This window comes from Populus trichocarpa, chromosome 6 (genome assembly GCF_000002775.5).
Source record: "Populus trichocarpa isolate Nisqually-1 chromosome 6, P.trichocarpa_v4.1, whole genome shotgun sequence".
NCBI classification, from domain to species: Eukaryota; Viridiplantae; Streptophyta; class Magnoliopsida; order Malpighiales; family Salicaceae; genus Populus; species Populus trichocarpa.
The window spans coordinates 4,670,790-4,685,030 of record NC_037290.2 but is presented as its reverse complement, the minus strand read 5'-3'; the positions used below and the strand labels follow the sequence as shown (position 1 = coordinate 4,685,030).

Here is a 14,241-nt window from a genome sequence, read left to right as displayed (position 1 = left end):
AAATTTCTTTATTATTGTTGATAATCAGGTTTTATTAATTTAATCACTAATCTCTCTGGAGCATCAACGAATTATTTTAACATGCAAACTTGTCAAAATTTATTAGGAACGATAAAATCCTTAAGGATTATACAAGATCCATGGATATCTCTATCCTATAGATTCCTTATGGTATTTAAAAAATGGTTGAGTCAATTGCCATTTCTCAATCTCAAATTGAATCCCAAATCATGCAAACGGTGATTAAACGTATACAAACATTAAGTTTAGAATGAAATACTCAACAAATACTGAATTAATTCAATCAAAGAAATATTTGCATAATCATAGTTAGACTATATAAAAAATACTAGAATAAAAAACTACTCATATCTAAATAAATAAAAAAACTTGACATAATGAACATCACTTAAGAGTATTAGAAGATTAGAGAGTTGGATGTCTTGAAGGGGTTGTTGTCCTTGGCTTTTTTCTTTTCAGTTCTGATTGCTTCAGCTCCTAGATGCCACCTCCTCTCTCTTGTGGTGTTTTTAGGGTATTAAAAACGTCATTTGGCTGCTTTCTAAAGGGGTTTTTATAGTATGGCTTTATCCTTCAAAGGAAAGGAAATAACTTTTCTACTGTCACGAATTCTAACTTTATTTTCTTTCCTGATATTGCGAGCCAATTTTGGGGCAGAAAATGTATGAGCTGAGACTTTTCTATTTTTAAAACAATTGTATAAAATTTTCTTTCCAACAAAACTGGTCTTGCAATTTTTGAAAATCTAGAACTCGAGATATGGGCCAAAAACCAAGACAGTGTCTAGATTGCAGGGATTCTGGGTCTGATTCATACTGTGTATTTCAACCTGTTTTTGTGATTCAAAACAACAAAACTAGGTTCTTTTATCATCATAAGAACTGTAGGCCCATGTCTTAGCTTTTCAGAAAGGTAGAGAACACATGAAACAGAGTTGTATAACTCCCGTTATAAATAAAAAACCTTTTATCATCATAAGAACTGTAGGCCCATGTCTTAGCTTTTCAGAAAGGTAGAGAACACATGAAACAGAGTTGTATAACTCCCGTTATAAATAAAAAACCAACCAGTGTTCAAGATTATCTAGGACAGACCAACCAGTGTTCGAACTCTAAGCTCAGCCCATTATTTGCCTCCTCATATGATCCCAAATTCAGCAAATTCCAGTAGTTAAATACCTGAAAAATACATTGAATCTACAAGAAATAAATACTTCTAAAAGATATCTAAAACTCTAGATAATTCACTAAGAATCAAACAAAATTCTCTAAAATAAAACACAAAGGACTAAAAATGCATGTGCTATTTATTTCCCAATCATCATGTCATCATTTAACTTACATGACAAATTAATAAATATTTACTTAAATATTTTATTATGCTAACTAGTTGCATCAAGTACTTATCTAAATAGAATTAAAAATAAAACATTCAATTATATAACTCAAATAAATTGAGACACTCAAAATTAATTATCCTAATTTTATTATGTTAGTACTAATAGTTGGGTTATCCTAAATTTATCTAGAAAAAATTATCTTTTAACACATTCAAAGAAATCTGACTGCCTCATAAAACCTAAAGTTGTAATGTCATGTATATATATATATATATATATATATATAATTTTCAGACATGTTATTTTTTTATTTCTCACCTTTGTTATTCTATTTTACTTTTTAAACAGTAATTAAATACTACCAAACATTATTGTTTTACAGGGTGCTGTACCTTCTTCTCCAGGCTTCATAATTTTTGTTTTGTTGCTTGCAACCCAATTAATCCTGAACCACGTGGCATCTCCCTGGTCAGAAATGTGGCAGGATCTTGTGGGTCCCACAAATTCACACAAATTTCCCTCCCAGTCTCAGCTCCTCTCCCCTCTCCTCTCCCTCTCCCTCTCTCAGAAACACAGCCAAGAATCAGAACCACCCAAAAACAAAAGCCTTCTCTCTCTAAAAAACAAAAAGCACGCACAAAATTCACTAAACCCATTGACATAAAAAAGAGTCTTTTTTAGTGTTTTTTAATTAAAAAAAATGAAAAACCACAGAGTAAAAACCCTTAAAACCAAAACCCCTAAACCCATTTCGTCTCCATTATCGGAAACCCCACCGGCGGCGGATTACACGGTGAATGTGGACTGTAGTGAGGACTTTCACTCCGTTTGCAAATGGGTTATCCCAGATTTCAGGAAAATAAAGTCCAGGTCTTTATATAGCAGATATTTTCAAGTTAGTGGCTATGACTTTCGTTTTTTAATGTACCCAAAAGGGGATTCTTTATCAGTACCTGGACATATCTCTCTTTACTTACAAGTTAATGACCCTTGTAGTTCTAATTGTGATTGTTATGCTTGTTACAAGATTGTCATTGTTAATGTCGTGGATGAGACTAAGTCTTTGTCTAAAGAGAGTGTTTATAGGTTTTCCAAGAACAGGAAATCTATTGGTTGGTGTGAATTTGCGGTTTCTAATACAGTTTTGGATGCTAATTCAGGGTTTTTAAAAGATGGGGTTTTAACTATTAGTGGTGAAATTCGGGTTTTGGATGAGAAAATGGAGTTTTCGAGTGATTGTAGTGAGGGAATGTCTTATGCTTTGAATGGGAAGGTTACTTGGAGTATAAGAAATTATGGTTTGTTGAAGCAAATGGTGAAGACTCAGAAGATAATTAGTTCGGCTTTTCGAGTATGGGAGGCTTATCTTGGGGTTAATTTGTCGAAAAGCATGGTTAATGGGGCTGAGAATTTGTCATTGTTCTTGGATATTAAGGATATAGAGAAGAACCCTGTGATTGATAGGAGTTGTTGGTGTCTTTTTCGAATATCAGTGTTGAGTCAAAAGCCAGGGGTTAGTCATGTAAGTAGGGAATATTATGGGAGGTTTGGGGGAGGAGGTGATACGAGTCTTGGTTGGACTGAGTTTATGAAAATCTCTGATTTTTTTGATGAAGGATATGTAGTGGATGATAATGTGTTGGTTAGTGTATCCTTTAATGCTATTCAGGAGTCAAGTTTTTCCTTCAGGATTGAAGGCGTTTCTAGTGGTAAGTGTAAGGGGATGATTAATTGTGGCTACTTGGGTGGTAAGAGCAAGTATGGTCTGGTAAAAAGATGTGATGATTACACAGGAAAAATCATTTGGAAGATTGAGAATTTCTCAAGGTTGAAGGATATTTTAAAGAAAAAGAAGATGAAAGGTCTGTGTGTGAAGAGCAGGAGGTTTCGGATTGGGAATATGGAAGTCCGCATTTTAGTTTATCCTAGAGGTAATTGTGAACCTCATTTATATTGTTTTGTTTAGGGTCTTACATTATGTTCACTTTTTATATTAGGAGCATGCATTATCAATTGGGCTGAACTCTGATGTAGAGTGGCTTCTAACACATAGAAAGAAGGAAGTGTGCTTGAATTCCATGATAATAGTTATTTGAAAAGGCTTGAAATTATTCTATACAACTCTGTGACAGTTTGCAAAATTCCAGTTTCTGCATGATTTGCAAATACATGAACGCGATTCATGTACAATCTAAAATCATAGTTGAAAATCTTATTTGGCATTTCTTTTAAGAAAATATTAGTCATAATAGCCAAGTCATTTACTGAAAAAGAATGGCTATGCTGCTGTTCAGTGCAAGTAATAAAACAATGGATGTAGATGGAGTTGATTTTTATAACAGTCACTGATATGTTGAGATTTTATTAAAGCATAAAACTGATGTGACTTTTTGGTAATTCCTGATGGCACCAGGTCAATCTCAGAAACCAATCCACCTTTCAACGTTTCTTGAAGTTTTGGATCCAGGAAACAGTTCTGGTGATTGGAGTTCTTTTATTGTCTATCAGTTGGCAGTTATGAATGGGAAGATGATAGAGAAGTCTGTTGTGAAACAATCTGCAGAACGATGCTCCAATGCTACAAAAAACCATGGCTGGTCTGAATTCATGACCCTTACTAGTCTTTTTGACCAGGACTCTGGGTTTATTGGTCATGAAACTGCTGTCTTTACAGCAGAGGTTCACATATTGAAGGAGACATTCATGACAACAGAGTCGAGCGACAATGCTTGTTCAGTTACATGGAAGATGGAAAATTTTTTATCCTTCAAGGAAATAATGCTAAGCCGAAGAATATTAAGCAGATTTTTTGAAATTGGTGGCTGTAAACTTCAAATTGGTGAGTTGGTTTTTTAAACAAATTATACAAGATTTTCAAGGTAATATCATATAAGTGGGGATCCTCTTGTCCGTAATTATTCTTACCCTGTTATTATTATTATTATTATTATTTTGCAGGGATATATCAATCATCTGCAAATATATGTGCATACTTGGGGAGTGATCCGTTGATTGACAATTTTTGGGTCAATTACAGGATTACTATAGTTAATCAAAATGACCCTGCTAAAAGTTTGTGCAAGGAGTCTTCCCTATGCACAAAGGCATATTTCAATGCCGATCTTCAATTGATGAAAGTATCAGATATGCTGGACACAGATGCTGGATTTGTTGTTCATGAGACAATTACTTTGGTTTGTGAAATCCTTGATTGCTGTCCATGGTTTGAGTTTTTTGAACCTGAGACTGGTAACATGGAAGCAGAACCAAGTGACTGCCAGGTTTGTTTATTCTCCAATTTCTGTTTGTGAAACTTTCTTGGGATTCAATTAGCCAACACAAGGCAGTGATTTATTGATTACATATGATGTGGTATTTCTTGTCCCTGTCTGATTCTGAAAAGTAAAAGACAGACTATATTCTGTCAAAGCAAGTTAGTTGTTATTGCTAGAAGTCAGTTGCCTAGGAATTGGCAAAATTGTCTGACAAAATTTTAATAACCAATATTTGTTCTGACTTCAGATTATACTGTCCTTGAACATCTTAGGCAAAATTCTTTCCTTCATAAGGTCTTGGTTGCCTTCAAAATTGCAGTAAAATGATAAGGAATGAATGGGATCCATTCCAATAAAGCAAATAATACAATAGCAAATGAGCGTAACTGTTATGACTTTCCTGCTGCACTTTTTTTTTTTTCTCGAAGTAAACTTCGTGGTATTTCAGTTCCTCTCTGCTGTCTGTCAAATGGACATCAACAACGAAGAGTGTAAAAAAACATTTTCTGAAGTTTCTGGAGTTTTGGGGAGCACACCTTATGAAGCTCTGCAATCTGTTATTCACTTGTTATTTAAATCTGCATCTCAGTGCCAGTGTATTCCTCGAGCAGTATGCATCTCAACTTGATCAAATTGTATTATCTCTTTGCTGTCTTTCTTTCTTTCTTTTGACTTGTTTTATGATTGGTTGCTTGCAGGTCAATGTTGTTCGCGCAAGGCTAGAACTTTTAGGAGCTGAGATATCACCCGATCTGTTGGATCTCCTGGGCAGCACTATGAATAGTCAGCATGAGATTGCTGAAGCAATGTTGAGAGAAATTGATAGTGTCTTTGCACTTGATGAAAAATGCAAACTGCTGGATGTGACTCCATGTCCATTATCTAAAGAAGTGCCCTATTTAGATAGTGGAACCAGACTTGCAGCCAACAGCTCACATAGGGAAGATGAATCAGGTAGTCATGTACATCATCATTTTTCTGATATCTTTATCTTGATTGATATGCTGTCTATACCTTCCCTCACCATTGAAGCTTCTGGGGTTTTTGAGAGAGGTGTTGCTCATGGATACATTGATAACCAAGTAGTGGCCTTGGTCTTGGAAAAACATGCTCAAAGATTTAGTGCAAATTCAACAGCCAGGGAGAAAAATGCAGAGTCTTTGTTTTCTGAAGAATTTTTCACCCCAGTTCTTGCTCTTGCAGAAACATTGTCCCTCTCTATAAACTCTCAAGTTCATAATTTTGTGAAAATGTTTTATGTTACACTATTTGAAGTGTTTTCTGGTGAGAGTTATCACACAAGAATGCTGAGAGGGCTAGTTGACCTTGCCACAAGCCCTGTGGAGAATTCTTTGGAGATGAATCTGGATATGTTGATCTTCTTGGTTCACAGGGAACATGGATTTGCTAGACCAGTTCTAAAAATGGTGGGGGATGCTGCTAAGCATGACAACGCTGATCATTCTGCCATCAGTCATCGTCTGCGTTGTTTAGAGGAGAAAATTATTCATATTGGCAAAGAAAAGCGAGCTGAACTTTCAAATATGTCTAGTGAGAAGGCTACTTTGTTAGAAAGGCTGACTGAAACTGAGGCTGCTCTCCTTCATTATAAGGTATTTGATCCCTTGTCTCTGCTTATCTCCCTTGTCAAATGCCACCACATGCACCTGGTTTTGGTGAGCATATGAGATTTAATGTTTTATATAAAATTGGCAGTCTGAAATGGAGCTTGAAAGGGACCACTTTACTTGTGAAAAGACAGAACTCTGTGCACATATACAAGATATTGAGACTCAACTTGAACAGTTGTGCTCCAAGCATAAGGATCATGTTGCAAAGCACTGCATGGAGAAAAGGGATTACCAAGATCATCTTTATCATGTGGAAACACAGTTGTCACATCTAAAGTCCTTAAAACACCAGGAATTGAAGGTATGAGTGTCGAGAATATATCCAACTCAGATTTTAAATTGCTATATCCAAGAAAACATGAAAAGATGATCTTTTAGCTGAAAGTTGCTATGTGAGTTTCCTTTAGGCAGTCTGAATCATGGATCACTGTGTTTAATATGATTAAATAAGAGAATTCTGAGATAGTTTCTTAGGCTTTTGTAAGTAAATTTCACAATATTTACTGCCTAAATGTGGCTAGAGATAGTGTCTTGTTTGGTTGCATTTGCAAGTTTTTTTTTTTAAGCTTATGAATCTGGTAGTAAAGCTTCTTTCTCTTAGTTGATTGGTGATTTGGCATCATTAAAATATGAGGTATTTATTGGTAGAGATTCATTGGTTCCATGATTAAGGGATCAGTTTGATCCCTTGGTTTGCTTGAGAGGTTTAGGAATGGAGAGTGGAATGGTTTCATAAGCTTTGGCAGTAAAACTCTGGAGGCAATAATTTGTCTATCATTGTTTGATTGATGGATAGATGGATAGATGGAGTGATAATGTTAAATAATTTTTTTAGACAAGCTATGATCTGTAAACATGTGAGAAACCGTATTCTGCTACCCCTTGAAGTTGGTATACCTTTGTGCTTTGTGCTGATTGCTATTCTACATTAATGGCAGATTCATTGGTTGTTAACTGCCATCGGATGGTGGTAAAATGGTCTAATGATTTTGATATTGGATACACAGTGTTAGAAGTGTTTCATCTACCACTTCAAAAAGTTTGTATTCTTGACACTTAATTGAAATATGTTGTTCTCTGTGTGACTTTTAGAGATTTTTGTTCTGTCTACCGTCATCTTCCCAACAACATAAATTCTGGAACTGGTTGCAATTTCTGTCCTGAAATTTCCTCAAGAATGGGATGTTATGCAAAATCAGAATGAAACATGTAGATGACAACTCATTACAGGTAAATCAGCATGAACCAATTAATAATGGTTGGTGGAAAGACTTCCTGTACTTACTTGAGAGTGCTCGAACAATGAAATCAGGATTATTGTTGCCACTAGAAAAGCTTATACATTATCGTCTGTAGTTAATAGAAGGATGAAGCAACATCTATTCAGCAGAATTTATCGTAATTGCCCCCTTTTGACCCATCTCCTACCTTCATCAGCACCCATCCCTTGCCCTTGAGGTGGATGACTCCCAACCAACAAGGCTACAAATTTATGTAATGAATTGCTGACTATCCTTTCTCTGTAATCTGGATGGTCTTTAGTGATGTGCTCGATTACTGTGCCCTTAACTTATGGAAAGTTCCTGAGGTTTAGATACTGAGTTTAATATGTGCGTGATGCAGAAACTACTTAAAGAGAAAGAAGTTCTTGCTGAAAGATTGAGACATGCAGAAGCTAATCTAGAAGTTTCTGATAGAAAACTGAAAAAATATGCTTCAAAAGTTGTGATTCAAGAGGAGGAACAACAGACACAACTGGATGAGATTTGGCAGTTGAAACAAAAAGTTGAACAAATTGAAATAGTGAAACAGGACAAGGAAGAGGAGGTTGCTCATTATAGAGCATGCACTTACGATTTGGAAGCAAAATTGAATGACTGCCAGGTTTGTTTCCTTACCAATTCTATTCATGAAACTTTCTTGGGGTTCAATTAACCAACTGAAGCAGTGGCTTGTGGTGTACATATCCTGAGGTGTCTTTTTCCTTTTCTAGCAGTCAAAAGTAGAAGACAGATAATTATGTCATAGCAAATAGCAAGTTAGTTTTTATGCTAGAATTCAATCTCCTAGGACTTGACAAATCTTTCTGACAAGGTTTTGAAGAATCACCCTTTGGGATGTGTGTATTTCGGAAGAGACATCCTTAGAAATGTTTTTTGGAAAATTTATTTGCCTTCATAAGTTCTTGTTTTTCCTACTGGGACATTTCTCAAGTTTTGCTCTTCTGATTAATAATATCTGGTATAATTAGATTTTGTCTGATTTGCTGCATATAATATACCGAGAATGCTCTCAATGGTTGTGATTGGTGAATCAATAGATGTGAATATATTAATTTTTGAATTGGGTTTTCTTTACATATGGAACTTCTTCTTTTGTGGGTTTTGAAATTTAGGAGACCAACTTCAACTTCTTAGGCTCAAGCTTTTGGACAAGCAAACTATACTTTTTAGTACGTGAAGTTCATTTATTATGGTAAAGAACATAGATCTTAATGGTAAAGAACAATGACCGCCTCTCATGCATCTACAGATGATGCGCGGGCAAGTACATCTTAATAATGTTGGTCTCATGGCTTTGAACTGCTTTCTTGGATGTTTATGCTATCAACTGAAAAATCCCCCCTGCAGAAACATATCCAATTTCTTGAAAATGCACATCGGGAGGAGATGGAACAGCATGCTCCTCTATATGGTGTAGGCTTGGAATCTCTCTCAATGGAATCATTGGAGAATTTGTTGCGCATCCATGAAGATGGGATAAAAAACATCCATGCCCTTCAACATCAACTAAGAAATCGGAGTGGTGATCTTGTCTCAAGTGCAAATCCTCTTCAACTCAGACAGTTTGCAACCTACAGCACAATATCCTATTGCTGATGGGCATTCCACTTTTGTCATCCCTAATGGCGTTCACATGCACAAGAATAGGCCTAACACTGCTACTACAGCATCCCGGTTTATCATAGGAGTTAACTTTTGACTGGAGATCATTCTTAACTGTATATTTCAGATAGGAATCTTAACTGCTTCTCAGGGATGGGGCTTCTTTAATCTGGCTGGCCTTTTTTCACCAGTCAAGCTCAGCAGTTATTCACTAATGAGGTCCTCTTTACGTAGTTATTTTGTATAGTTATCTACTGTGGAACTTGGAACCTCAGAATGTTAGTTGAATACATGATTATTAGAGGGGATTGTATGAAGGAGACTTCAATGCTTTTATTACTCTTTCACGTAGGTGTTTAAATGTGCTTGCCAGTGTGACTGCTGGTTGAAACCACATCTTGCTGTGGTTTTTGTATTCCTCTTGTTTGCCAGTTTCTTCTTCTGGTTGCATTGAACAGCTGTCGCATTTTTTATAGTTGCTGTCTGGACAAGGATAGGGAAATCAAGCAAACGATGGTTTCACCTTTTCTTCAGAACTTTCCTCTAGACAGCAGCAGTCATATGTGACCTTTTATTTTCTCAATAGGTGTGGTGCCGTTGGACTTGCCCATGCAGCAGTAGTTTCGGTTGAACTGGACATTGCTCCCGCTATTGGTAGGCTTACTTGACTAAGAAATCAACAAGATAGACTGAGATCTGGACATAACCTACGCGCTGCTCGTGTGAGGGCAAAAGCAATTTCTTTCTTTTTCTTCAGTTTTCACATTATGATTCCAAGTAGTTCCCTTTGAGTATGTTTTCGTTGGTCAAGTTTTTTCCATGGTAGTCATATAAGATCGGCTCCGCTTGTAGGCCCAATTGCTATATAGACGGAATAAAAACTCGGAATTTTGAACAAGAGATCCTCCATGACCCAGAAATTCCTTTCAGTCTAGGCAACTCATCCTGTATGCATTCATGTTTGAAAGTCAGGCAACAAAGAATACGGTTGATTAGCAATCGATCTCTTGTCATTAACACTATCAATCACAATCAGAAGCAAGTCTAGGGTTGATGCATGCACTTCTTTCTCTCATGACGGATTATGCACAGAATCCTAAATGATTTGCATCTGATAAAGCAATCAAAGGCTAAATAAAATTGTGACAAAATCCAACCTCAAGTTACGACCTGGAGAATTCCAATACTTCCTTAACTGAAGCATATAGAATAGCATAAACCATTAGAATAACACGTAATTATACTGACTTAATTATCAGCTAAGAACAATGGACACGTGACTGGTTGGGTTCCACAAAGTAAAGAAACCAGAGGGAGGAAGAAAAAATGTTGAAACGAACGTAACAGGTGGGATTCTGCAAGTGCAGAAACCAGAGGGAAAGGGGAAAAATTGTAGAAACTTTACAATAAAATCACTTATCAAACATTCACCAATAGTCTAATCAAACTCATCAACTTTATGCCAGTCAGTGGACTCGGCATCTGAATCTTTATCACGAGAAAATGACTGCCTTGCCTTACGTAGACCACCCAGAATGTCAGAGCTTTCATTCAGTTGGACCCAATCGCTGGATCCACTGGGTGAAGGAGCCCTAATGCTCTGTGCTTTCCTAGAAGCTGATAATCTTGTTGAAGAATCACTATAATCATCTTCCAGATCGCTGAATGACACATCCTCTTTGCCTTCAAGCTTTTTCCGGTTATCCATTGAAATGCTATTATCAATTTGCTCTTTTAAAAACTGCTTAGAATTCTCTTCATCATTAATTTTTAAGCCTTCAGTAGCATATACAATCCCGGCGACCTCTTCTCTAGATGTTGTATTCTCTCCTTGTGTCTCACTGATAGAATTCTTGGAGCTTTCCAACTTCACATTCTTCTTGTTTCGCAGCTTCTCCAGAAGTACATTTCTTGTTTCAACTATCTGCCAATAAGTCAACAGTTTAATGAGATTACATGGCCACGAGAATGAAATAGAAATATCACTGCACACAAAGGACTGTTGCCCCCTGCTCTAAACTATGATCATTATTGGGATATTGAAGTTTTAGTTTCTCTAAAAAAGAATATCAAGTCTCCTATATTAGATGCTTGAAGATTCAGTCTCCTAAATTTCCTTAAGAAATCAATACCAACTGAATCAACAGTCCATATCACTTGATACATACAACTAGCACAGCACAATAGCTCACTTACAATTAACAGGATCATTCTTCCAATATCTCAGATGTCTGAAACCTCAGAACTTTAAAACCAATTTCAGATGAAACACTTTGCTCTAATGTCAAATTATAAACACCAATTCCATCAAAAAGTGTAGAGATGGTTTGTTTCAAGTCTTATGATGTCAAAATAAGGAAAAAAGAAGTGTGCATATTTTACTAAAATTTGGAGACCCTGCACTTTTGTTTCCCCTGGGGTGAGTTTTGAAGTAATAAGTCAGCACGATTACCAATTACTCACACATATGCTTCGTTCTGCATATTCTCAGAATTCTTCAAACTTAACAATCCCTATCCCACCCCTCTTCTAAGATGACTATTAAAAAATATGCAAGTGCCATCATCCTCGCATCTTCTAGTTTTGATTCTCAATATCAAGATTGAAGATAGTAATTACTTCCTCCAGATTCTGGATGAGTACATTGGAGCTATGATTTCCATTGCAACTTTACAAGAACATAAATGAAAATACAGCTGATTGCATGTTATAAAAGATTATTATTCCATCAGGTGACAAAAGGAGGTCACCTCCTCAAAACTTTCAACCGCAAAGACATCAATTATTCTTACACACAAAATATCAGAAACCATATAACCCTCCACACTAATGGCATGTAAACTGTAGCTATGCAAAATGTTTTATTAACTGGTACGTTATCTGCTTATGCTTGCTAGATGCCTGGAAGATCAACTATTGTCTTCCCTACCTTAAGACATATAACACCACCAGCACATTTGAGGATCGAAATAAATAATGTCACAAAAAAATAGCAGTGCACACTATCTGCTCAGCAAAAGCAATAGACACCAATTATGGTTTCGCTAGTATTGTGGCTCAAAATAATTGCACACAACTGCCGGTGTGCATAATGTGTTATCAACTACTAATACAATATCTACAACAACAACAAAAACAAGACACCAATTATGGTTTCACTAGTATTGTGGGTAAAATAAATTGCTATGCTCACAAGAAGCCATAGCATGCGCACAGACCATGCTTAGTCGAGAAAAAGCAATAATGCAGCAAAACCAGCAGTACAAGTGTACAACTACAAAGCACCCTTCGACCATAACAACAATAATAATAACAAACCCCCATTATGATTTCACTACTATTGCAGCTAAAGAAACCTGAAGACTTGTCTCAGGCCCTTACTTCCACAGGCAAATTATGCATAAAAGGAATAAAACATATCAACACAGAAATCTTACCTGGGGAGTCGATAGAATCTCGAAATCACCTTCATTCAATCTTGGAATCAACAATATAAAATAAACCATCCAAAATCGGCCATCCCCCGTTTCACTCCTAAGATTATATCTAAGTTGTGCCAAACTAGGAACAAAACGTTCAATATTTGAGGCGTGTTCTCTTTGAGCATCAGTCATTCTAAAATCTGCACAAAAAAAAAAAAACTCCTTTTCACCCAAAATTGAAAAATTCTTCACATAAAATCAATTACTTTACACAGTTCAAATCCCACAATCCATATAAAATCTATAAATACATCAATTCAAAAATATATCAAACTCTTGCACTTCAGATACACATTTTTTTTCTTCAACTTCATACTAAAATATATATCACATTTGTCACAAATAATTAATAAAAAGAACAATTACTCACTACTGACAGGTAAAAAAAAAAAAAAAGGAAGACTAAATTTTTTATTTTTATTTTTATTTTTACCGTTTTGGAGTGGTAAAGGAAAATCAACCCAGTACTCAGGTCTCAGAGAAATCTCCTTAACAAAACCAATCACCTCCTCATTAATCCCCGCCACGCCATCCTCATAATCACCTTCTTGACTACTGTTGTTATGATCATCATCTTTAAATCGCAAGAAATTAAAAGTGAGTTTAGAGAGACCATATTTTAAACTGTCACCGATTTCGGCGAGATCGTTGCGAATCCCGATGAGAGCTCGTGATGATTGAGAAGAATCGGACGGTTGTGATTTGGCTGCTTCAGGACGGGACGGGGGTGGAGGGGCGAGGAAGTTAGCAACGCCACGTAATTGACGACCTATAGAAACACCGATGGCCGACAAGTGGTCTTTAACTGAAGGAGGGGGAGGAGAGTGTGGGGGTGAACCTGGGTCGTTGGATTGGAGTGATTTGAAAAGCCAAGACATATTGTTTTTAGGGTAGTTAGAGACAAGGCATTGAGTTGAGAACAGTGAGAGATTTTAAGGTTTATTTTGAGGAACCAGAAGACGAGAAGAAGCTGTGTTCCTCTTTGTTGGTGTAGTAGTTGTAGAGGAGTAGTTTCTAGTAGTAGTTATTTGGTGTTTGGCTTTGACAATCTGATTTTGGTACAGATCTTGTGCTGAGTTTTGATTGGATAATGATTTTATTCGAAGCTTACAGGTGTGTTGCTTGCTTACTACTTTTTGAGGGGTGCGGATTCTTATATCCGATTAAATTGGACTTTAATCCTCTGGTTTTCAGTATACAATATTATATTATGCTTGGACTCCCTACAGTACTGGTCTTAGGCTCCTGTGCTAACCGGTTTGTTCTCATCATGTCAGATAAAAAGTAAGGTTTTGGAAGAAGAAAAAAATGCATCGATTTGAATGTTAATGGTTTTTTTAAGCTTTCAGGATGAAACTTTATTTATTAAAATATGATGATTTAGTGTTTATGTGAAATAAAGGAATCTAAAAATCTATGGAAACTGGAAATATTCTTGAGATAAACATTTTTTTTAGTTATTTTTTAATTTTCTTATTATGTATTGTTATGTTTTTCTCTAAGAAAATAGTTTTTTATTTTTTTTTCTTATTCAGCATCACTAATGTTTTTTTCTATAGTTATGGTGTTTTTTTTTTTTTTAGATTTTAACTCGAAACATACCTATTA

General features: G+C 36.0%; 2 protein-coding genes across 5 annotated transcripts; one reads left to right on the top strand and one right to left on the bottom strand.

Moving 5' to 3' along the window:
• The first annotated feature begins 1,918 nt into the window (after positions 1–1,918).
• On the top strand, positions 1,919–9,566 carry LOC7474674 (uncharacterized). 4 transcript variants are annotated; one of them, XR_002982548.2, is made up of 8 exons: positions 1,919–3,291; positions 3,774–4,199; positions 4,319–4,641; positions 5,084–5,245; positions 5,334–6,248; positions 6,352–6,567; positions 7,359–7,496; positions 7,890–8,030. XR_002982548.2 is itself a non-coding variant. In XM_024604024.2 (8 exons), exons 1-8 carry the CDS (start codon positions 2,061–2,063, stop codon positions 9,143–9,145), a joined length of 3,783 nt encoding a protein of 1,260 aa, XP_024459792.1. In that variant the 5' UTR covers positions 1,919–2,060; the 3' UTR covers positions 9,146–9,566. The 4 variants fall into 4 exon arrangements, 3 of the variants coding, with proteins under 3 accessions (XP_024459792.1, XP_024459793.1, XP_024459794.1); XM_024604024.2 differs by lacking the exon at positions 7,359–7,496 and adding an exon at positions 8,897–9,566 and having other exon boundaries at positions 7,890–8,150; XM_024604025.2 differs by lacking the exon at positions 7,359–7,496 and adding an exon at positions 8,799–9,116 and having other exon boundaries at positions 7,890–8,150.
• Positions 9,567–10,326: 760 nt separating this feature from the next.
• Positions 10,327–13,775, bottom strand: LOC7474673 (uncharacterized). The gene is made up of 3 exons (XM_002308022.4): positions 13,067–13,775; positions 12,589–12,773; positions 10,327–11,075 (listed from the first exon to the last, which is right to left on the bottom strand). The coding sequence occupies exons 1-3, from the start codon at positions 13,509–13,511 to the stop codon at positions 10,590–10,592; spliced, it is 1,116 nt and encodes a 371-aa protein (XP_002308058.2). The 5' UTR covers positions 13,512–13,775; the 3' UTR covers positions 10,327–10,589.
• Positions 13,776–14,241: the final 466 nt, after the last annotated feature.

Excerpts from the sequence above, each read along its gene's own strand:
- LOC7474674 (XM_024604024.2), top strand. The coding sequence starts at position 2,061 with ATGAAAAACCACAGAGTAAAAACCCTTAAAACCAAAACCCCTAAACCC. Across the intron at positions 4,642-5,083 it reads CAGAACCAAGTGACTGCCAG|TTCCTCTCTGCTGTCTGTCA; the intron begins GTTTGTTTATTC and ends GTGGTATTTCAG. Across the intron at positions 6,249-6,351 it reads CTGCTCTCCTTCATTATAAG|TCTGAAATGGAGCTTGAAAG; the intron begins GTATTTGATCCC and ends TAAAATTGGCAG.
- LOC7474673 (XM_002308022.4), bottom strand. The coding sequence starts at position 13,511 with ATGTCTTGGCTTTTCAAATCACTCCAATCCAACGACCCAGGTTCACCC. Across the intron at positions 12,774-13,066 it reads TCCTTTACCACTCCAAAACG|ATTTTAGAATGACTGATGCT; the intron begins GTAAAAATAAAA and ends TTTTTTGTGCAG. Across the intron at positions 11,076-12,588 it reads AGATTCTATCGACTCCCCAG|ATAGTTGAAACAAGAAATGT; the intron begins GTAAGATTTCTG and ends ACTTATTGGCAG.